At 47.5% G+C, this 21,714-nt stretch overlaps 1 protein-coding gene across 1 annotated transcript in view; it reads left to right on the forward strand.

The window, feature by feature from the left end:
• Positions 1–9,213: 9,213 nt before the first annotated feature.
• LONRF2 (LON peptidase N-terminal domain and ring finger 2) overlaps positions 9,214–21,714 on the forward strand; it is a 31,412-nt gene continuing 18,911 nt past the window's right edge. The window contains exon 1 of the mRNA XM_086482182.1: positions 9,214–9,997. Coding sequence (XP_086338308.1) covers positions 9,214–9,997 — 784 coding nt within the window. The remainder of the gene's footprint in view (positions 9,998–21,714) is intronic.

The following is a 21,714-nucleotide window of genomic DNA, read 5'->3' on the forward strand; positions in this document are numbered from 1 at the left end:
GATCGCAACCATCCGTACCACTGTACTTCTTGTTACTCAGACCTGTAATCTTGGTTTCCTATGGTTTGGCCCTAATGTTCTGGCTTTGTCTAAATATTTCTGTTCCTGCCTGCACTGTGTTTTCCAGATGAGATCTCATGTCTCTTCACACTCCTGTATTATTTTTCCTATCACAGCCATGCTGTTCCCCTATGACTGAAATGGCTGCTCTCCATCTCTGGTCTCTTCTCTGGTGGTGCCCATTCACTAATCAGTTGTTCAAGGCTTCTTCCCTTCCTGTTCATTAGTCTCTTAATCCTCTTTCAGGTGCTCTTACTGCCTCACCTCTTCTGTGTAAGTAGAAAATCACGAAGATGATCAGGGGGCTGGAGCACCTCCCCTAGGAGGACAGGCTGAGAGAGTTGGGGTTGTTCAGCCTGGAGAGGAGAAGGCTCTGGGGAGACCTCACTGTGGCTTTTCAATACTTAAAGGGGTCCTATAAGAAAGATGGCGCAATCTTTTTAGCAGGGTCTGTTGTGATAGGACAAGCAGTAATAGTTTTAAACTGAAAGAGGGCAGATTTAGGCTAGACATAAGGAACAAAGGTTTTGCAATGAGGGCGTTGAAACACTGGAACAGGTTGCCCAGAGAGGTGGTAGAAGCCCCATCCCTGGAAACATTCAAGGTCAGTTTGGACAGGGCTCTGAGCAACCTGCTCTAGATACAGATATCCCTGCTCACTGCAGGGGTGTTGGACTAGATGGCCTTTAAAGGTCCCTTTCAACCCAAACTATTCTGTGATTATATGATTCTACGAAAACCTCCCTCAGATTCCTCCATAGCTTTGTTCAGTCCTGCTTGCTTGGCTTTTTGGCTTCTGAGGTAGTGGACACTCCCTCAGTGAAGGCCATTTCTGTGGTGGTGAAGGTGGCCATGGTGCTGCTGCCCTCCCTGATCCCCAGCGATGGAGGCAGGTGGTGCTGCCTGTGTCCTGGTAGCTGAGTGTGGGGAGACATGTGCAACCGCACCTCCTGTCTGAGTGACACCATCCCAATGCTGTCATCACTGCTGACCCCGGCCATGTAACCTCACTCTTCATCTTATCTTGGCATCCTCCTTGCTCTGCAGGAGAGTCCCAGCACACAGGTTTTCACTCCTGGGGCAGCAAACATCCAGTTTGCCTTCTTGGCTGAGATGCTTGGAGCCAGCTCCCTCTCCAAGTCCCCCAGTGACCATCCAGTGATCTTGCCTGAGCACAAGTTTCCATGGAACGGCCCACTGAGTGGAAAAGCTGAAGGCTCTGACTCAGAAATAGCGATGCCCTGATTTGCACAGGCTGATGAAATTCATCCCCTCGGCCGCAACCCACAGAACAGGATGGCTGACCTTTCCGCTGAAGCAGCCTGCTCTGCTATGGTGACCCAAAATTAGCGTTTAATCAAAATACGAAAAACCCCTACACTCTTCTTCCAATTCTTGTCTCTGCCAAAAAAAAAAAAAAAAAAAAAAAAAAAAAAAAAAAAAGACAAACGCTCATTGTTTAGGAGGTGGAAACTTGCCTTGTCCTGTCTGCTCTTGACTGGCAAAGAACAACAGACATATTATTATTTTGCTATGTTCTCTCTGAATTTTGTCTTCCAACCTGCCTATGTATTTTGTGGGCTGCTAGACTTTTAGGGCCAGGGATGTCATTGGGAGGTTTCTAATACTGGAGCTGATGATAGCAATGAGGTTCAAGGTGACAGGTGCTGTGTGAGGGGCCCACACCGAATGCCTTACCGGGAATTGCTTTATAATTGAAATTGGATTGCTACAGCATGGACTCGCAGAGTATTCCTTGAGTGGGATTATGAAGACAGTTCCAAGGGGAACAAGACATTGCACTGCTCTCCACCTGTAGGAACACGATCTCTTTTCAGCCTTAACACTGTCAGCTCTTCACAGTGTTTTTCCCATCTGACCCACATTTAATTTTGTAAGCATAATGTCTGGGAGTTTCGTGAAAATGTGTCATAGGCTGACTCACAGTAAAGAGGCAATCAAAACAGGACAAGAAAGTTTCTTGCAGGCAAAACAGTATCTCATGCCATGTGTCTGATGATATTCACCTTTATTATGCTGGATTGCAACCGACCAAGAATTTTAAAGCAGGGAAAGAAATTCATGCTTGAGGTCCAGCTTTGCCTTTGGTGAAAGCTTTACCTTTGAGGTCCAGCTTTGCCCAGGCAGCAGTCCCAAAACAAAAGCCCCCACACTGCTATTAATGAGGGTACTACCTGGGCCTCAGCACACGAACCGTGGGAAGCTGTGACCGCTAACAGGATGCTTGAGCACAGCACTAGGATGTCCTTCTCCAGGCTTCTAGAAAATCTGTTCCAGAGCACAGTCTCAGAGAAGACTTGCTGGTGTGTGGTGTCACACTGACATTGTAAAACTGTAGGGGAATCCCTTCTGAAATGGGGCAAAGTGCTGCATTTCAATGGGTCCTTTTCCCACACTAATAGTAGTAGTCGGAAAACAAGATGTCTCTCAGTGAAAAAACACCGTGTGAAAAGAGAGATGTAAGATCATATGTACGCAAAAGTCAAGTGTGGCAAGAGTGAAATAAAACATTTGACAAGATAATGATGTCCTAGCAGAACCAGGAGAGCATACCTTGAGAAATGCTGATCCCCATCTGTATTTCCAAGGCAGCCCATCTCCCTGAAAAATATTTGTGCAGCACTGCAGAAACTAGAGAGGCCCCTGGATGCCAATAGATGTCTCCTGTACCCACAGAGATGCCACCTGCCGTGCCCACCATCCAGCTGGACAACCACCCACAGAGGTGGCTGGTAACAGAAGGGATTTGGGATGCCACCAACTGCAGTGTGCTATCCTGCTTTTTAAAATGAGCTCAATGCCAGATGCCAGAAGGGTGCCTTGCCGTGGTGTGTGTCATTCTCACTGAACTTCAGGATGCCCTGGCGTGACATGAGCCTGGGCAACAGCACTTTCCACCCATGCAAGGTAAATGCTTGGGCTGTTAGCTTTCAGCCTGGTCCAGCCGCTGCTGCACTTAAGTGTGTGCAGCAGTCTGGAGGAGCCACAGTTCAAACAGGGATTTCAACAGATGTGTAGTGTAACTTGACCCGTTTTCACCACGGATTTGCTTTCAGAACCCCCTCCAGCTCAGTGGGCAAACTGACCCTGGATACGTAGGGGTGGACGGAGATCAGTGCCCAACAAGAGGACATCCCACTGCAACCCTGTGCCTGCCAAAAGCCCTGATGGTGCCAGCAACAGAGAGGAACAGAGGTCTTGCTATTTCTTCAGGCATTTGAACCAGCACAATGGAAAACATTTGTGATATTCTGAAAATCCAAGCTGATGCTTACCGAAGGAGACTTAAAAAGTCCCTGACTCTGTGCTAGGAAATAGCAAAGCAACTGATGTGGAAAGAGACCTCCTTCAGATGAACTAGCTGTGTCCATAGCTATGTGTGCCAGGAAGGCAGCTGCTCCCCAGCCCACCAGGTGCTACTGCCAGCATCGCCCTCCCTGTAACCCTCCAATTAGCAAATAGGTGCTGTCACAAAAAATGGCAACAGGCCCATGCTGACTGAGGAGAGAGGCTGGACGAAATGTAGAGAATGACAAGAGTAAACGTGTATTCATATGCATGAGGTGTTCCCAGGCAAACCGGGGCACCCTCAGTGTGGTTTCACACAGGATTCTTAAGCCCTTCAAACGTTCAGGTACAACACTATTTGATTGATCACTAACATCCATGCTACCTAATCATAGCAAAACTTTGTAAAGCAACTGTATTTTTGCCACATTCTTGCTGCTTTTCTATTGATCCAGATGGCCCTGGGGTCAGTCTTGCTACAGTTACTTATCCTAGGAGGCTAGACAATGCTGGGAGCGTTTCAAAGACGTGTTAGAGGGGGTAGGGCGCTGGCGGTATCTTGGTTGTCCCAGGGTGTCCTTTATCCTTCATGGACAGCTCTAAGCTTCCAAGCAGCAAAGTCCTCATTTCCAGGGCTGGGCTGTCCTGCAGTTTGTTTTACTTAAGCGTGAACAGTACCAGTCTTTAGTAATATTTCACAACCTCATTACATTACGGTATGTAATGTGAACTAAACATATATTAACAAAGCTAATACACATTCATACTATAAAGACTGATGGATGTAATAGTTAGGGAAGGTGATTTTCTTGACAGTGCTTATCTTGGAGTGAGGAGCCGCTTGCTCCATGCTGAAGCTGTTGGAAGGGAATCCAGTAGTACACTTAATTAGCTCCTTTTGCATCATAGGATGTGTTAATGATTTGTTGGACAATTATTAAGCTATTTAATCTTCCAGTTAGCCCGTGCAGGATGTAGTTAAGAACAATATCTTTTGTACATGATACATGTGTGTCACGCTGAAATGAGATCTGGGATCTTGCAAGGAAGCATGAGAACCTCCAGAAACAGTCCTGGCTCCTGCGATTCGCAGCGGACAGATCAACAGATTACACGTTTTCCAGGGGAAAAAAAATAATCTTTGTTATATTTAACATCAATAGATTTTAGCTAGCACCTTTTTAATCACTGGCACTACCCTGCAACTTTCTTATAAAAATGATACTTCTGAAAAAAAGGCTTTCTTTTTAAAAAACGTAAAAATTTGTATTTCTGCTATTTCAGCTGGGGCAAATTCATTAAGCTGACAAAGACTTTAGTAGTAATAATCATACAGTGACCTTTTCTTTTGAAAGCTGGAAAGCTTGTAATAAATGAGGCAGTGATTAGGGAACGGGAAAAGCAGTTGAGCACTGGTTGGAAGGACTGCGTTCTGCGCTCTGCCATGGGTTTTCTTTGTGCCAAAGTGTGAGGCATTTACATCATGCCTTGGGAGGGGGATCGCTAATTACATAGCTCTCGTTTGCAGAGTGCTCAAGCTGAGGCCCAAACTCGGACCGAAGTCTCAGCAACTCCATCCTCAACCAAAGGAAGCTGTACTTCTGATGTAATCTGCATATCCACTAAATCGGGTGCCCCAAGTTAGTGGCCACTGGACTTAATTCAGCTGTACCTCAACTTCCCAGCTGCTAAAGAGTGTACTATTGTTCCTTTCGACTTGTGCTCTTGTTGAAAAGGTAAATGCGCAGGTACTTGTGAAATATACTATACCCTGAATTTTATAGAAAAGCACATGGGGAACTTTGTAATTCTGCTACTACAGCAAGGTATGATTAATACAAATTAAAAGGTGCAGGGGACTGTGCAGTGGCCAGGGAGAGCATTAGTGTTTGGATGCCCATTAACTGAGTATCTTCTTTCCTGAGGCACGCATCCTGCAGAGAAAATAGTATGTGATTAATTAAAATTGTATCAGGTTAATGCATGAAGGAGACATTAAATAAGCATACACAGCCTTAATTATGCTACATCCTATTTTTTGTGTCTTTGACTTTACAACTTTTGTAACATTTCAGCGTGGTATGTGTGTGTGCCTGTGCACTGATCATATCCTAATTAACATTCCAAAACAATAAAAGACAGATTTCCTCCACAAGATCATCAAAACAAACTGGAGTTTAACACTTCAAACTACCTTGGAATAAAAAAGTGTTAGAGGAATTAAAAATGCCCTCCAAATATGTAAATGCTGTCAATTCAAAGTTGCTTCATCTCTTCCTTTCCCCTTCAAACCTCAAGTAAAAATCCACCCTGGGGAAAACCCTGGAAAAGCTGGGCCTTGGGAAGAGGCTGAAAATTGGACTACAAACTGAAAGGAAACCTCGTCTCAACTTTGAAGTGTGTGACAGTGACTCAGTGCAGTAAGCACCTGTAATTCTCCCCTTGGAAAGCGGATGGCCTTCTGCACGTTGCTTGAAAGAGCGTGATGAGGCCACTCCTAAGTGAAGGCATACTATTAACAGGAAAATAATACTGCTAACGGGGAGCACCTCTAACAACCTGCCATATAGTGGCTAATTTTAGATGGTGGGGTTTTTTATTAAGAAGATGAAGCCAGCAAAAGTTTTGCCATGGTTTTGGTAAGTACGAGAGGAGGTACTTCATCTCCTGTGGTAGGTAACATTTCAATCCTATGCAGTAGCTACAGCTTTTCTTCTAATAAAAATTGTAAATCAACTTTGGTGTTTCAGTCGGCTTTCAGATCCCTTATGAAAAATCCGTTCTGCTTTGTGGCTGTCACAATCAGTCGCTCGTAGTTCATCCAACAACAATCCATAAACCACATGACCACATCGTGGGGCACCTGTTCCACTGGAACTTCTTGGCAGGAGTCTCCTCGGTCACATTCACTGAGTTAGGCATACTACTGACAATTTCAGTGAGAGGCATGAGCTTCTTAAGTATAGATCATTAATAATTTTACTTTAGCTTCTTTCCCTCTGTTTCTTGCTATTTCTTAGACTGTCATTCTTTCCTGCAAAGAATTATTACTTTGTGGTTGTTCCAGTGACAAGTCCACATTTTCGTCATCCATCCAAGATTCGTGGCTCAGTGAATTGTTATTGATGTTGCAAAAGGGAGCTGTATTGAAGTGGCTTTGTTGCTCAGACAGGAAAACAGCAGATACAAGTGCAGGATAATGCCATGGCCAGATGTACAAATGAACCACGTTCCACAGCAAGAAGACCTGCGAAAAAACATGGCCCCCAAAATAGGCATCAAAGAGAAGAGCGACGCAGGTGTACTCAGATGCTGGTGGCAAGCAATTCTGTACATGGGAAAACCAGGAAAAAATGGCACGCTGAGTCAGTCTGAAGAGCAGCGAGGTAATTTTGTTCCCTCGCAAATAGATGTCTTGAAAAAAATAGAGGCTGCATGCCAAGAGGCTATTGATTGCCTTGCTAAATAAAGTAGTAGCCTCACTTTGTGGTAGGTTCTTCTAGAAGCACCTGCTAAGTGTTGATGAGGAAAAGACTGCAGCCATCCCAGCGTGCCGGCACGGCACGACACAAGAGCAGCAGCAAATGGAGCAGCTGACTGGCCACGTTCAATGCCGCCACCTGAGCTGGTGTCCACCGAGCTGCTCATCAGAATGGACGACCAGAGGTGAAGGGCCATCACATAGCAATTCCAAGACATGTGGGGAAAAGCTTCGTGGCAGGTCTGACTCGCCTGCTCCCACCTTCCGCAGGAAAGCAAGGAGGGCTGCTTGGGATTTCCCAGCCAAAGAGCCTAATGGCTGGGGGAGTGGGATGGGAACAATCAGACAAAATGCTGCCGCTCCTTGTCAGGGTCCCAGGAAACAGAGGGTAATGCTGGGGGGTGGCTCAAGCGGTGAGTCTACGTTTTCATCATCTGTCCAACATCCTGTGGCTTGCCCTTGATACGGCAGAGCAGAACTAGCCGCACCACTTCTGTCCTCTATGATATGAATCGTGTCCCCAGGTGACTTTGATAAAATGGCAATGGATTCAATCCCATCCTAATTCCAAGTGAAAATGTCAAGAAACGGGATGATGAAATAGTGACAGGATGCTGAGGTCAGCTTCTGGATAGAAACCTTGAGCCAAGGAGGGCGGTGCAAGTGTCGGACCCATGAGCATCACTCAAAGAACCATTAGTAGAAACATTAATAGTGCAATAATGGGCAAGCTGTGGAACAACTTAGCGCAGATATATTACTGTTTTGCAAAGCAACTGTACATCCACAGCCGTCATCCGCCTGCGTCTTTATTGATCTAGACGTCCCTGGAGTCGGTCTTCCTGTAGTTACTTATCTATGATGCCAGGTCAGGGGCGGGTTTCACCGAGGTGTCGGAGGGGCTAGGTTGCTGCTGTTACCTGATGGTCCAGGGGTATCCTTTATCCTTCATCGATGGCTTTGAGATTCTAGGAAACAAAGGTCTTTACTTTCCTGGTGGGGCTGTCCTGCAGGTCCTCCTTGCCATGAGCTGGGTCTTTTGCTCATACTTACTTAAGCACGACTATGTAGTATGTGATGTAAGCAATAGTTATCTTAAGAAAGTTAACACAATTTTATACTATTAAGAAAGCTGGTACGATTTCATGCTGTAAAGACTAGTTGGTACAGCAGTTAAGGAATGAGGTTTCCCTAACACGGGCTAAGAGGTGGTCATTTGGCCCAGCGCGAGAGAGGCAAAACCCAGAGCACCCTCCCCTGTCCAGCTGCCACGCAGAAAGCAGCTGGACACGGGTGCCTCCTCGTACCACTGACAGGCTCTCCGCTCCACCAAACGGTTTGTTTACAACTGCGTCTAAAATAAACGTTGCCTAACTTTTTTTTTTTTTTTTTTTAAATTTATTTTATTTTTTACTCCTGTTATTCCTGCGGAGCAAGTTGGATTCCTCTCTGACTCACACATGATTAACTAACTTCCAGCTGCATTATCTTTATTGTTGCTGCCGATGCACACGCCAGCGCTCAGCACGACTCGCGGATCCCAAGCTGAGTTGGCAGGGCTGCCTCTTACAGAAAAGGATTTTTTTTCTGGGAGTTGTGGGGTTTGGGAATTTATTATTATTATTAATTTTTTATTTAAGAGAGAACACGTGCTTGCTTTCTCAAGGACCAGAGTAACACAACCAAACAACAAGCGGTAACATACCCCGACCCACCCCGCCCGGTGCTGCTCGACCCACGCCGAGGGGCCGCGTTCGGCAGCCGGACCGAGGGGGTCCCGGCGGCGGGAGGGGCGGGGCAGGACCGGGCAGCCCCGGCGAGGAAGCGGTTAAGGCCGGGCACCAGGAAACGGGAAGGAAGCGGCTGAGCCCAGCAGGGGCCGCACAGCGGAAACCCCCCCCCCCCGCCCCGCTCCCGCGGCAGCAGGGAGCCGCCGCCGCCGGTGGGCCGGGCGCACGAGCGGGCGGGGCGGGGCGGCGGCGGGCGGGCACGTGCGGCACCGGCACCTGGCGGCGGCCGCCGGGCGGGCCCGGAGGGAGGGAAGGAAGGAGCGCTCCCTCCCCGCCACCGCCCCGGGGGAGGGCGGTTGGAGGCGGCTTACACAACCGGCCGCCCCTTACATAAGCCGGGAGCCGGGCCCGTGGGGGCGGTGCGAGCCGCCCCCCCCCCCCCCCCCCCCCCATCTCCTCTCTCCGCCGTTGCTCGTTCCCCTCCCGCCCGGGAGCCGCCCCCCTGCTGCAGCGATGTGACCCGCCCCCTCCCTCCCTTCCGTCGCCGTCCCCTCCCAGGAAGGAGCCGGAGTCGGCAGCGCCGCGGGCCCGGCATGGAGTAGGGCGGCCCGGGGCCGGCGGCGCCGCGCGGGCATGGAGCTGGGCCCGGGGCCCTGCGCGCTGCCCCCCGCCGCCGGGACCGGGTCCGCGCCCGCTGCCGCGGCGGGACCCTGCGCCGAGATGCTGCAGGTGGCGGAGGAGGCCTTCCGCGGCGGCAACTTTGAGCTGGCGGCCGAGATCTACGGTTCGGAGCTGGCGGAGCTGCCGCAGCCCGAGCGGGGCCTGTGCCTCCGCCGCGCCGACGCGCTGGCGCGGGCCGGCCGCATGGCCGAGGCGCTGGACGCCTACGGCGCGGCGGCGCGGCTGGCGCGGCTGCGGCCCGAGGAGCTGCGGGAGCTGGCCGAGAGCTTCGCCCTCAGCATCCGTGACAAGGAGCTGCGCCTCCCGCCCTGGGGGAGCGGCGGACCCGGCGGCGGGGCAGAGGGCGAGGGGTTGGGCGACCCGGCGTGCTGCCGCCCGCCCGAGCTCTTCGCCTGCCCGTTGTGCCGGCGGCTGCTGTGCGAGCCGGTGACCCTGCACTGCGGGCACACCCACTGCCGCCGCTGCGCCGAGCCCGGCGACTGCGGCCGCTGCCACCGCCCGCGCCGGCCCGCCGAGACGACCCCCGCCGGTGCTGCTGCTGCCGCCGCCGCCGCCTCCTCGCCGCCATCGCCCGCCGCCGCCCGCCCGCGGGTCAACGTGGTGCTGGGCAACCTGCTGCACAAGTGGTTCGGCGCCGAGAGCCGGGCGAGGCGGCTCCGCGCCGAGGGAGACGCGCTGCGGGAGCGCCAGGAGCTGCCGGCCGCCCTGGAGAAGTACAACCAGGCCCTGGAGATGGGTGAGCGGCGGCGGGGGAGGGGGCGAGGAGGGCGGGGGGGGGGGAAAGGAGGGGGCGAGGCGGGGGCGGCGGTGCCCGCCAGCCCCTAAACTGCCCCCATGGCCTCCTCCCCAGAAGCCGGGTGGGAAGGGGATTTGTGGTGAATGGTGGGAGAGGGCACCTGGGGGAAGTTTTGAGAATGAATCCTCCCCGCGGGTCTCCTCTCCGCCCGCCCCCCCCTCCCCCCCGAAGTGAATGGCTATTTTTGTTCCGCTGTTATTTTTGTCCTTGCTCTGAAGGTGCCTGGCGTTTAAGCTGCCTGCAGTCGATGACTCATTATGCAGTATTTCCAGAAAACCCGCTTTCCTATTTGTGGGGAAACCATCTTTTAGTAACGGATAGGCGGTAGTGGTCGTGTTCAGCCCTACCGCGGCTTCGGGGAAGAAATTAGTGTGTGGATCGGATTCATTCAGCTACGTGCAGTTGCATCTTCAGCAGAACATAAGCCTTTGAAAACACTTAACGAAATATCAATAGCCACAAAGTCTCAGGAAATTTCCTTTTATCTTACACTGTGCATAATATTCAAGATAAATCTGCGTTTTGATCTCGCGGAGATCGCCCATGTTTTGAGTGTAACCTCTTTATAGGCATGCATTATTTCTGTGTGCAAAGTATTCTCTGAAGAGCCTGGGTTTAAGTAAAAATGGCACCGCCTGCCTTCCTCCTCTGCCAAACCGCTGGCAGCCTTAGTTTATCAAAACTAGGTTGTTTTCAGTCGCTGCGCCGAGTAGTAGGTGGATCCTGCTCGCTCGGTTGTAGCCTTATAGTAGTGCTTGTATGTGTGCGTGCTGCCGGCTTGTTTGCTCTGCAAGCGGTGGGGGTGGTACAACACCGGGAGTAAAAACGCCTGGAGAGAGAGGCATGGAGCTGGGAGGAGCCGGGATCTCGGCAAATCCCCCGGGATCTGCCACTCCTCCACGTCTGAGCGTGATAGATGTCCAGTTTAATTGAGGAGGAAGGGGGGAGATCACGTTAACAGAGATGAAATCCTGCGGGTAAATCTCTTAGGAAGGCAAGCGTGGAGAAGACTGTGCCTCTCCTTGGTGGAAGAGCTCCTTCCCTACTTTGAGTAAAATTGCTTTCCTTGTTCCTAGTTTTTACATCTAGGGATAAATGGCTGTGGTGGTTTGTTTTTTTTTTTTAATTATTATTTTACTGGCTGCTGTGGAGAGAAACAGCATTAATGCCAGTCCCTGACTTTCATTTTTTGCCGCGGTTGCATGATGAGCATCTAAGATGCAAGAATTTGGGATAGCACAGCATGCTATTGCCTTGCAGCTGACGCTGGCTGCAGAAACCATTGCTTCTCTTTTTTTCCACTTTTCCAGCTAGATGTGACAAGTTCTCAGTCCTAGTCGAGTCTCCCTGTAAAACTCTTACGCAGTTTAGCTGAAGTAATCTCTATTAAAGTAGGGCAGGACGGAGAGTCCAAGAAGGAAGGTGAAGCAGAGGCAGGGGAGAGGCCTGAGGTAGGTCAGTGGTGGATACAGTGAGTTTTCAGGAGTGGAGCCTCTTAATGTTTTGGGTTCAGGGTCCCACTGCTGGGGAAGATAGCATCCTTGATGTGATTTTTAGAGAACTGTTACTCACTGTTGTGTGTACTTCTTGCTGTGTCTGTGCGGAGGTGGAAGGCGAGGGAAGACTGTCGTGTGCTGCTAGTGCTCTTGCATAGCCCAGCGTTCCCCCTCCTGACCCTGCAGCACCTATCTCCTGCCGTGGCTACTGTGTGTCAGGGTCTTGAGATAACTCCCTTGCAGTGTCCTGATTTCTGTCTCCTGTAGATTTCCCAAGCACGCTGGGAAAATGTTCAGAAAATCCTTACTGTCAGCAACACTCAAATTGCTTAATATGACTTTAAAAAAAAATTCTAATTAGAAATAATAGCAGGTATCTTGCTAGCTTTTGAAATCCTGAAACCAGAGGCTGACATGTTGTGGCTTACCAGTAGCAGATCCAAATTCCTGGTGCTGAAGGACAGCCCACCCCCAAGCCATTCACCTTTTTTTCCGTTTTGAGTGTGCCAATGCAGTTTTTCACAGGTCAAACTGCTGTCTGAGTGTCATGTTCTGAAATTCTCGCCACCTGCTCATCAGGTGCTGCCTTTTGGTTTGCTTTAGTTGCCTTCTTGCTTTCCAGCCAAGTATTGCAGTAAATAGGAGGGGGGGAAAAAAAGAAAAACATGGCTGTTTTCTAACTGTTGAATACTTCTTAAGTGTTAGCATATGAGCGACTTGAAATGCTTATGAGCTGCTGTCAGGTATTTAAGGCTTTTAATGTGTAAGAAAATAATTGTGTTTTTTTTTTTAACCTCCAAATGCTTACTTACTACTATTGAGAGTCAAGGGCATGGGTGTCATTTTAATTTCTTTTTAGAGACTGAAGGCACATGAACACATTGATTATACAATTGCTGTATAAAGTTAGGTAAAACTGCAGGCTTCTTGGCAGTATGAGCAGTTCGGTAGGATTTTTTTACTAGTGTTTCTTGTGGACTGCTTTCCTGCTCGATCTGCAACAACTGACTTTGTGTGATGTAATACTAAAAAAGGTTTGCCAGTTACCACTTCTCTCGTTCTGCTTGTGACCTCCTGTCTTCTGATTTGCATCTTAGTTCTTGAGGTGCTTCAAGTCTGAACTACAAAAGGCTCCTGTCATGTAGCCAGGTATTTCCAATACGATCTGGAATATCTGCTCCTAATTTCAGGTCTCAGAAGAGGTCTGCATGCCTTTAAGCGGTCAACTTACTCCAGTTGAACTAGTTAGTCTTGCTCTTAGCGAGTGTGTTCGTCTTTTGCCCTTGACTATCGGATCTACAGTGCCAGCGTTGCTCCTGTGTTCCCTCTGAGCCTGCTGTGGATTCAAGTGTGGCTGTGTGTGGGTTTTTGTTGTTCTTTTTAAGGAAATCAGCTTTACTATTTGATCCTTCTGGTCCTTTTGAGATGGCCACAGTTTGGTGATCTCTGCTGTTTTAAACAGAGTCACTGTTTTGGTTTTTTTTTTTTTGCTGTCATAGACATTGGAATAGATCCCTCATTATTGCAAGGTATCTAATTACCACAGCTTCAAAGCAAGCACATGTCAGGCTGCTTGAAAGGAAGCATTTGTTTCCAGCTGGATCGCTCTTTGTGCCAAGCTTTATGCTGTTCAGCCATCATAATATCAAGTATTGTCCAAATCTTGCTCTCAGGGCTGTTCCACACAGAAGAAATGCAGAAAGCTGGGGTATCAGAGGTGGGCTTTCTCTCTGCTATCCCTTGTCTTCTAGCTGTTCTTCTGATTATATGAACTCTTAGGTCAATTAAACTGAAATATGTGATAATACATGCATACAGGGTTGGTTTGGGGTGGGGGTGGGTTGTTTGTTTGGTGGTTTGGGTTTTTTTGGGTGCAGTAGGTGCTTTCTGCACCCTTTTTCCTTTCATGTGCTGCTCTCTTATCGAGATGCTCTCTAGAGGGATTGTACCTGGGAGGAGTACAGTCGTTCTGTGTATCCAGGCTTACAGACCCTTTAGGCTGTGTGCCTGAAACTAAAGGAAGCTAGATTTCAGTGATAAATTAATGTGGGTATTTTGAGGAAGCGCTTCTGGGAGGATGTTTTGGCTTTGTTTTATTTCTTTCTGGAAGGCAATTCCCAGTTACAGAGTTAGCAGGTGGCTGTTACTGCATAGGGAAGACTATGAATAGGGCTTTTCCCAGGTACCATGTGTAACTTTATAAGGCCAAAGACTGTATTGTGGCGGGGGTGGCAGCGTGACAGCAAAGGTCCCTCTTAAGAAGCAAAAAATACTGTCTTATGCAGGCCAGGTAGGAGTGTATTGTACACTTTGTGCTAGTCTGCTGGTTTGAAAATCAGATGCTATACATCTCCGAAGGAGACTGAGCTCCTTGGGGTAAGGGTATGCTCGTAAGCAGGCACACACACAGTGTAAGAGGGTTTGGGTGGCAGTGGCTCATGCCTGCAGTTGGCGTTTCTCTCTGCGCAGACAGCCTGTGAGCATCCTGTGCCTTTTCCTGTAAATAAGCCTGAAGATGCCTGCTTGGAGATAGAAAAACACAGTGGTGCAGTCCTCTGGCTGCTGTCACCGCTGCCATTTTTGTAACACTGCTGGTTCCTGGGCTGTGTTGGCAGTTACAGATCGTGGGTGGTCTCTCAAGCCTGCACCTAGGGCTGCAGCTCTGCTGGGAAGGGCTGTGCCCCTGCCTGATGCTAATCTTGAACGAGCTTGTCTTGGTGGCAAGGGGTGGCTGTGCCTTGGCTCCTGTGGTGTGAAGAAGCAGGTACTTCCTTGCCTTCTGCATGCTGTGCAGTCGTGTCTGGCTCCCAACAGAGTGGCACACATCGATCTGGACACCGGTGTGCCAGGACACCTCATTTCTACATGAGGCATGTTGGCTCCGGTGTGTGATTACCCACCACTGCAAGTGTCCCTTTGGAGTCTGCCAAGCCCGAGAGGCGTCGCTGTTCTCTGGAGAGCAGTAAAAGCTGCAGCAATCTCTGAGTGGTTGTTTTTACTTCTGGTATGATGGGCGCTTTCTGAGCCGATACAGGTTTCTCCAGGGAGTATCGAGGGAGGATATCTGATGCACAGAGCTGCTCAAATTGCCCAGCATTTTAATTTTTTTCCCCATCCAAGGGGTTCAGAAAAAGTTTGTAAGAGGGAAAGCTGAGCTGTATCAAAGTTTTAAAAACACGGTGGAGTTAAGGATGGATATATGTGCAAAGGGTGCCTTTTCCCCAAGCCCTCTGCATGTATCTCTGTTTTCAGTGGGTAGAGAATCGTGTGGGAAGGGCCAAAGAGAGGAAGTGAGTTTGTATCAAGCCCGGCATAGTGTCAGAGGTAGCATGCCACAGGGCAAGTGAGGGAGATACTGCTGCCTGGGTGCTGGAGGTGCTCTGTCTTGCATCTCCTGGGGTGGAGAGCCATGTTCTGACCCCCAGCCCACAGGGTGGTGTTTGGAGCATTGCTAGAAACAAAATGTAGGAGCTTTCCTGAGCTTTGGTGGAAAGAAGAGGATCTGCCTCTCTTGGCTAGACCTTGGGGAGAGAGAGGTTTCTCCCTTCTCATCCCAGCAGAGGTTCACCATAAATTGGCCTGATACAAAGAAGGCTTAATGTGGCCACTCAGCACTAACTTATTTTGCGGTGAAGCAATTAATGGAAATTATCTGGCGCCTTCCAAATTCTCCCCTCATAAGAATTGAATTAAGGGGGCAGCACAGGCGAGGAGGCAGTAGAAAAGAGCCGTAAAGGGAGCATTGGGCGTGCGAGGACTAGGTCTCGGGCCAAAATACAGCTGTTCTGAGGCACACGGAGCCTCTTGGGCAGGTGTCCGTGCTGGCTTCTGTTCCCTAGCCTTGATCACTGGGCCATCTTAGGTAGTGTGCTGGGGGTTCACCTGCTTGGGGTCGCCATACCGCCGTCACTCTCCTGTACCAAGCATTGACTTTGCAGGGTGAGAGGCTTGGTGCTGCTTCTGTTCTCCTGAGCTTGTTTGTAGCTGCTTCTTTGCTTGGTTAGCAAGTGGGATGGTTTGACCTCAGCATAGAGTATCTGTAGACCGTTGTGGTGGTCTTGTCCTTTCCTGTGTTGTCTGGCTTTTATAGAGAGTTGTGCACATTGGTGTCTTTGAAAACAAATTTGTTTATGCTACTCTTGGCTACAGGCTGGGTAGGTGGGTAGTTGATGTGTATCTTTGGCTTTTGCTTCCCGTCTGCCTTCCCTTTACATTGGTATCTCTCAAATGGGTAGAAAAACCTAGCAGTGTTGCACACAGAAAATGTGTGTCTTGCTGTGTCTCTTGACCTTCCATACTGTCTCTTGAGCTGCTAAAGCTATAGACCTTCAGTGCCAGTTGATTCAAGAGCAACTCTGTGGATTTTCCTGCTAGGTAAATGCCAGGTTGTGGGGTTGCTTCCTGGAGAGCACGGCATATCTAAGCCTCCAACCAAGCATTCGTGGGAGCTGAGCTGAGTGCTTATAGCCACAAGTAAGCTAGCTATGGGCAAGTGTTTTGCCATGCCCCAAAAATTATTTGCTGGGGCATTTTCCTTCCAAGCCTTCTTCTGAGTTGTTTAAGGGGGAAAACAGTGATAGGAATTTCTTGGTGGGGTGGTGGGACATCCTCTTGGTGCTATCCTGCTGCAGACCTGGTGGTTGAAGGGTTTCTGTGTGAGTCGTGGGTCAAGATCAGAAGCAGCAAAGAAGAGTCCCTGTCTCAAAGGGAAGCTGCTGAACTCTCTTTAGAAAGCCATGCTTAAATGTTTATAAAGGTGTCTGATGCCATAGTATGTGTTTTATTAATTCTGCTGCTGTTTTCTAAGTATTTGTGCTCCTTAGTGTGATGCACTTGCACTGAAGTTGTGTTCAAAGAAAACTTCTAGAGTGTCCACATGCACCTGTCTGCAAATTATGTGTATTGAGTACATTTTAATGGTCTCTTCTTCTGTATGCTATTTCTAGAAGATTGCTGTTAGAAGATAAGGTCAGTTGTCTTTTTCTGATGTGGTAAAAAAGAGGTTGAGTGAGTCTTCCTTCCTTACAGGGTCTTGGGAATGCTTTCTGGTTTCCAGTAGTAGAGAAGTAAGTCTTTGATGTTGTACCAGCCATTTGAGAGGAAAAAAAAAAAAAAGCACAATGGTAGACAGCTGTCAGGAGTCCTGGAACAGCAAATGGTTCTGTCATTTTAATAATTTATCAGAAGAATATTTAATTTTGTAGCTCCTAAAGGGAAGTGTGACTTCTAAGTGAAGAATGAGAGGTAGTCTTTCTGAAATTGCATGCTACAAAAAATAGTAGATGCTTGCTGCTTAGAGGATTTGTGCTAAAAAAGGAACTTTCCCATCCCTCTGTAAAAGTGCTTTTTGGAATCTGCTTAAAGTGTGTCTCCAAAACCTGTTTGTTCTGTTTTACAGGGCCAGAAAAATGTGTGGAAGTAGGAGTCAAGGCTGGAGACTGTTGTAGTAGTCTGAGTGTTACTTTTAAACGTCAAATATTTTGCAGGCTTCTGTCCCTCAGCCCCACCCCCCCTTTTTTATTTTTTTTACTGAGGTAGTGCTTGAAAAACAGTAGTAAATACTTCATGTATGACACCACTGGAAACGTGTCAAGTACTTCGGGGCAGGAGCTGTTATTACTCTGGATTTGTAAAGAGCTTGCAGTTGAAAGCTCAGATCCTGTAGTTCGATCTTTGGAAGTTTTGCCTGCTTGCAGAGGGTCTGCTGAAGGCAAGGCCTTTGCAGGACTGTAAGACTAGGGCCATGGTGATCTGGAGGCTTATCGATCACAGGCACAAAGGGAAGGAGGCATTGTGCTGTACATCAGACAGTCTTTGGGTATGTGGTTTTCTTTTTTTAAGTAGGTAACATCGCTTACAGTTATGTACCATTTAAGATAAGGTGACTATTTCCCCTCTATGTATGTAACCCAGATGTAATTTCCTATAAATAATTGAACTACTTGAATGAACTATACCTACATATCAGGAAGTCTGAAGAATTTTTGAAGTCTCTTCAAACAGCATATTCTCTTTTTCTTTTGCTCTAATAAAGTATAACAGGATGTCTTTTGCTTTTGGAAGAAGACATTTATAGAACTGACTTGCACTTTGTAATCTTAAAAGTAGTCAGATACTGCACCACTCCTTTTCTCTTCTACAAATGTATTAAGTGATTGGCTCTCTTTGAGGACAGAAGCAGTGAGGTAATAACTTAGGAACAAGAAGGTCCTTTTTGCAACATGTGGAGTCAGAAATTCTGGGCTGAAAAAAGCTTTAACTGGAAAAAGAGAAAGTAATGGAGAATAACTGGTAAAAATGTAGCTTATGTACTGATTGTGACAAACAGGGCAACTAGGTTATCACCAGTAAAGTCATATTATGATGGAATATCTGGCTGTAAGTTGATCTTGTTAACTATGATCACAGCAGACCTACTTGGCTGGTCCTGCCTGGCTGTGAAGCACGTGTCTTTTGGAGTCTCCTTGCAGTTACAGGTTCATGTGTGCCTGGCACAGCTCTGTGTTTCTGTGAGAGTTCAGGGCTTTTGCTTGTGTGCTTTGAAGATCAGGTAGGGGGTTGACCTTTTGGGGTTTTTTGTTTTGAAGCTTGCTTTTTATATCTTTGTACTTCAATCTGTAGACATCTTGCTTTGGGACAGTCTCTGTACCTGCTGTTGGAGAGGATACTTCAGTTCTGAATGAGGCTTTTGTAGGAAACCTTAACGAACCCCCAAACTAAATGCTAGGAGAACTAGTAAGCATTGAAAATGAGTCACATTTCTGTGCTTAATGGTTTTAGTATGCTAGGGCCAAGTAGCCACAGATGGACTTGGGGTAAGTCACCCGAAGCAGTGCCCAAATATCCGAAGGGTAGAGTGGGAACTGAAAATATAGGGAGGAGGTGTTGATTCATGCTATTTTATCTGGAAAGGGTAGCATGTGTCTAGCAAAATGTTGGAAGATTAAAATTTGGATAGGAGGGAGCAATGATCTAATATGCTGGGGCATTCTTGAAATGAGGACTTTTGCTGTACCATGCAATTCATTGCTTAATGGATTTGTAAAGAACGTTATCATTGGTTTTGCAGATGTGGAAATGCAAACTAAACTGTAAGTTAATGTAATCAGGCTGGAGGTACAGCACGGAAGCAAGGGCGCAAAGTTAGCTGCACCTTCTTTGTTGTAGTTCTTCCAGGTAGCATATAATTTCCCTTATGGTGTTTCTACTGAGTAATGATGGGAGTAGTGATTAGCTGTGCTTAGTGGTGATGACAGTCCAGCTTTAAATAACGTATGGAGCTTCCTAGCTGAGGACTTACTGAGCCCAAAATAAAACTGCTGTCAATCTAAAGCATTTTGTCCAGCACACAGAAAAATTAGTTAAAATTAGTTCTTAAGTCTGGGCTTTTGAACAGCCAAAACACTGAGGACTGGAGGGAAGTTAGTTCAGTCTTAAAATTGTATGTTCTTAAGAATAATCCAGCTCATCTGTTGCCAGTGTCTTTCAGTCAAATTGATAATATGAGGGAGTTTCGTGATGTCTCCCTCTCCCCCAGACTAGAGAGCACCTAGGTAAGCATGCTGCAGGGCAAAGCAACAAGTGGGTGGATGACCTCTGTCTGTGGGTGGGAAGGCAAGGAGAGAGCATTGCAGCTTCAGTTCTGCTAGTGAAGTGGTGACTGTGTGATTTGTCCACCGCAGTTTAAATAGGTCTCCCCTGCTTTTTCATCTCTGTGTGCTGTGCACGTAGAGGTGAAATTGTGATCAGGCCTGGACTAGCTCTGTAGCTGCTTAGTGTGAACAAGCCATACTGAGGCTCTCTGGTGGTGTCTGAGTCAGCTTCCCCATGGAGGTGACGGGAGAGAAAACTTTGCTTGGGGTGGCTTTTTGAAATTTGTAGTGGACACTTCTGAAGCAAGAAAAATACGAAGAAGTATACTTCATATCTGCATGAAGATAAAATAAAATAAATAGAGCTTGATGTGAGCTACATCACCTCCTCTGATGGAATCTGTTTTATTTTGCTGGCTGTGGACAACATGAGTGTGGATGAGGAAGGAGGTCTTTGTGTGTGCAAACCAGCTGCTGCCTGGTGGTGTAGGCTCTGAGCAGAGGATGGTGGTGCCCCATGTTCCTCCTCGATGCAGCCTATTTCAGGAGCTCCTAAACTCGTATGCTGCTTTGTCTGCCAGCATTGGTCACCCAGGGGAAATAGGTGTGATGTTTGCCTGCAGAGTGCTGTTTGCAAGTGCCTGCTTTGTAATTGCAGTGGAAGGCTGCTTGGTGGTTAAGAGCGGGCTTACGGAGGAGGGGGCATCTTCCCTTGCATCCTCTGTGTGCTGAAACCTCTTGCACACTTCCTCTGGGCTCTTGGGTTCCTTCACCACCTGAAGACTGCCAGAGATGTAAATGCAGGGAGGAAAAGCCATAATATTCAGAAAATGTTATTTTTTAAAAAATGCAGTTATTAATCCAATTAAGGCAGACTCTTAAGTGAGGAAAATATGGTCTTGTTGATTGCAAGTATGCCCTCACGTTCATTGTCCCTTTTAATCAGTTTTGAGAAGTCTATACTGGTTTTCACCTTTGCGGTAGATTGAATGTCCTGAATGTCTTTACTACTTCTATTAATTGTTTTATCAAGTGTGCTCCTTCTTCTGCTCCCCCTTCACCCTGCCCCACAACTGAACAACCCCTGTGCATCCATTTTTTTGTCATGCTTGCATGAAGTCTGGAGGAGAAAAACTAGCTTGCTATTCAGTTAGTTACTAAACCTTGCTAATTTCTCACTGAAATGAGAAATAAGTGTTCCATATTATTCTTCAAGCTTATGAAAAGGTTTTCAATACCAGATTATTCGGAATTGAATATATAAGGTAACAAAGCAAGCCAAATTTCTTCTCTCCAGGGGCAGAAGTTTCTTTAAAATGTGGGAAAAAATTTTCCCTGAAGTCCTACGCGAGCTGACTTACTAGCAGGACTGAAGGGTGTTTTTGTGATGACACTCTTTCATTCAGTTCTCCTCATGCATTCACAAAATACGCTTAGGATTGAAATAGATTTGAATAAAACATGCTTTTCTAGGAAGAAACGTCAGATAAGGAGGATTAGGGAGTTCTAGCAACTTTAAACTTGTTCTTTCTGTGCTGAGTTCCTGGAAGAAATCTCAGCAGTAGTTTATTTCAGTAAAACTTTTATCATCATCTACGGTCAGTTTGGCGAATTCTCTTCATTGCTTTAATTGCCTTCCTGGTACCAGGAGATTTTTGGGGAGTCCTGTTCTCCTGTCAGCCTGCCAAACTCAAGCGACATAACTTGTTTGGTGGGTTGTGTTTTGTTTTGGGTTTTTGGGGGTTTTTTTTGTTTGGTTGGTTGTTTTTTTTTAACTTGAATGTTTGGCCGTATCTGGAAAAGTGATTTTTTAGGTGTTAGCTTCTGCATGAGTAAAAGCGCAATCTAACAAACATCTGCAAATGAGTGCAAAGGTGGTGTGAGCAGAAAGTTAACAGTTTTGGAAAATCCAAGCTGACAACTACTCTTGAGGTAGGAATACTTGGTGGTCCCAAGGAGGGTCCAGGAGGTGGAAAGCCTTCAAGCCCCTTGGCTCTGGGTGCTGCTTGGGCCAGGGTTTGTCTGATGCTGTGGGATTACGGCTGGGAGGGAGGGAGCTGCGTGGGAAGGCTCCCAGGACCTGCGGTTCTGAGGAAGTATCTCTCCCAGCTGCCTGGAGCCGCAGATCCTGGGAGCCTCAGCAGTAGATCCCTGATGCTGACAAGGATATAAATTTTGCTGTGCAGCTGCAGGCTCCCAGAAGAGTTTGATTCAGGAAATGCCATCTGCTGGTATTGTGGAAACCGTACAATTTTCTATGCTTTTCTTTTTTAATTTGGCCTGAAATAATAAAGCATTTCACAAAATAAATCTTGTTTTTTCTTTAACCTCCAGAAGAAAGAGTGGGTGCATTATTTTAAAACAAACTATTACCTATTGTGTGACTCTTTGGTTGTTTTTTTCTTTTTTTCAAATAAACTTGACAGTATACTGGCATCTAGCAGCATTTGCAAGCTCTGTATGTCCTCAAGCCCTCTCCATCCACCTTCTGTGGCTGTTTTTCGCCATGGCACATGAGGTGGCGTGGAATAACTCAATCTCATGGTGCTTACGGAAACCCTGTAGTTAA

The sequence above is a fragment of the Leptosomus discolor genome, chromosome 1 (genome assembly GCF_034619465.1).
Source record: "Leptosomus discolor isolate bLepDis1 chromosome 1, bLepDis1.hap2, whole genome shotgun sequence".
NCBI classification, from domain to species: Eukaryota; Metazoa; Chordata; class Aves; order Leptosomiformes; family Leptosomidae; genus Leptosomus; species Leptosomus discolor.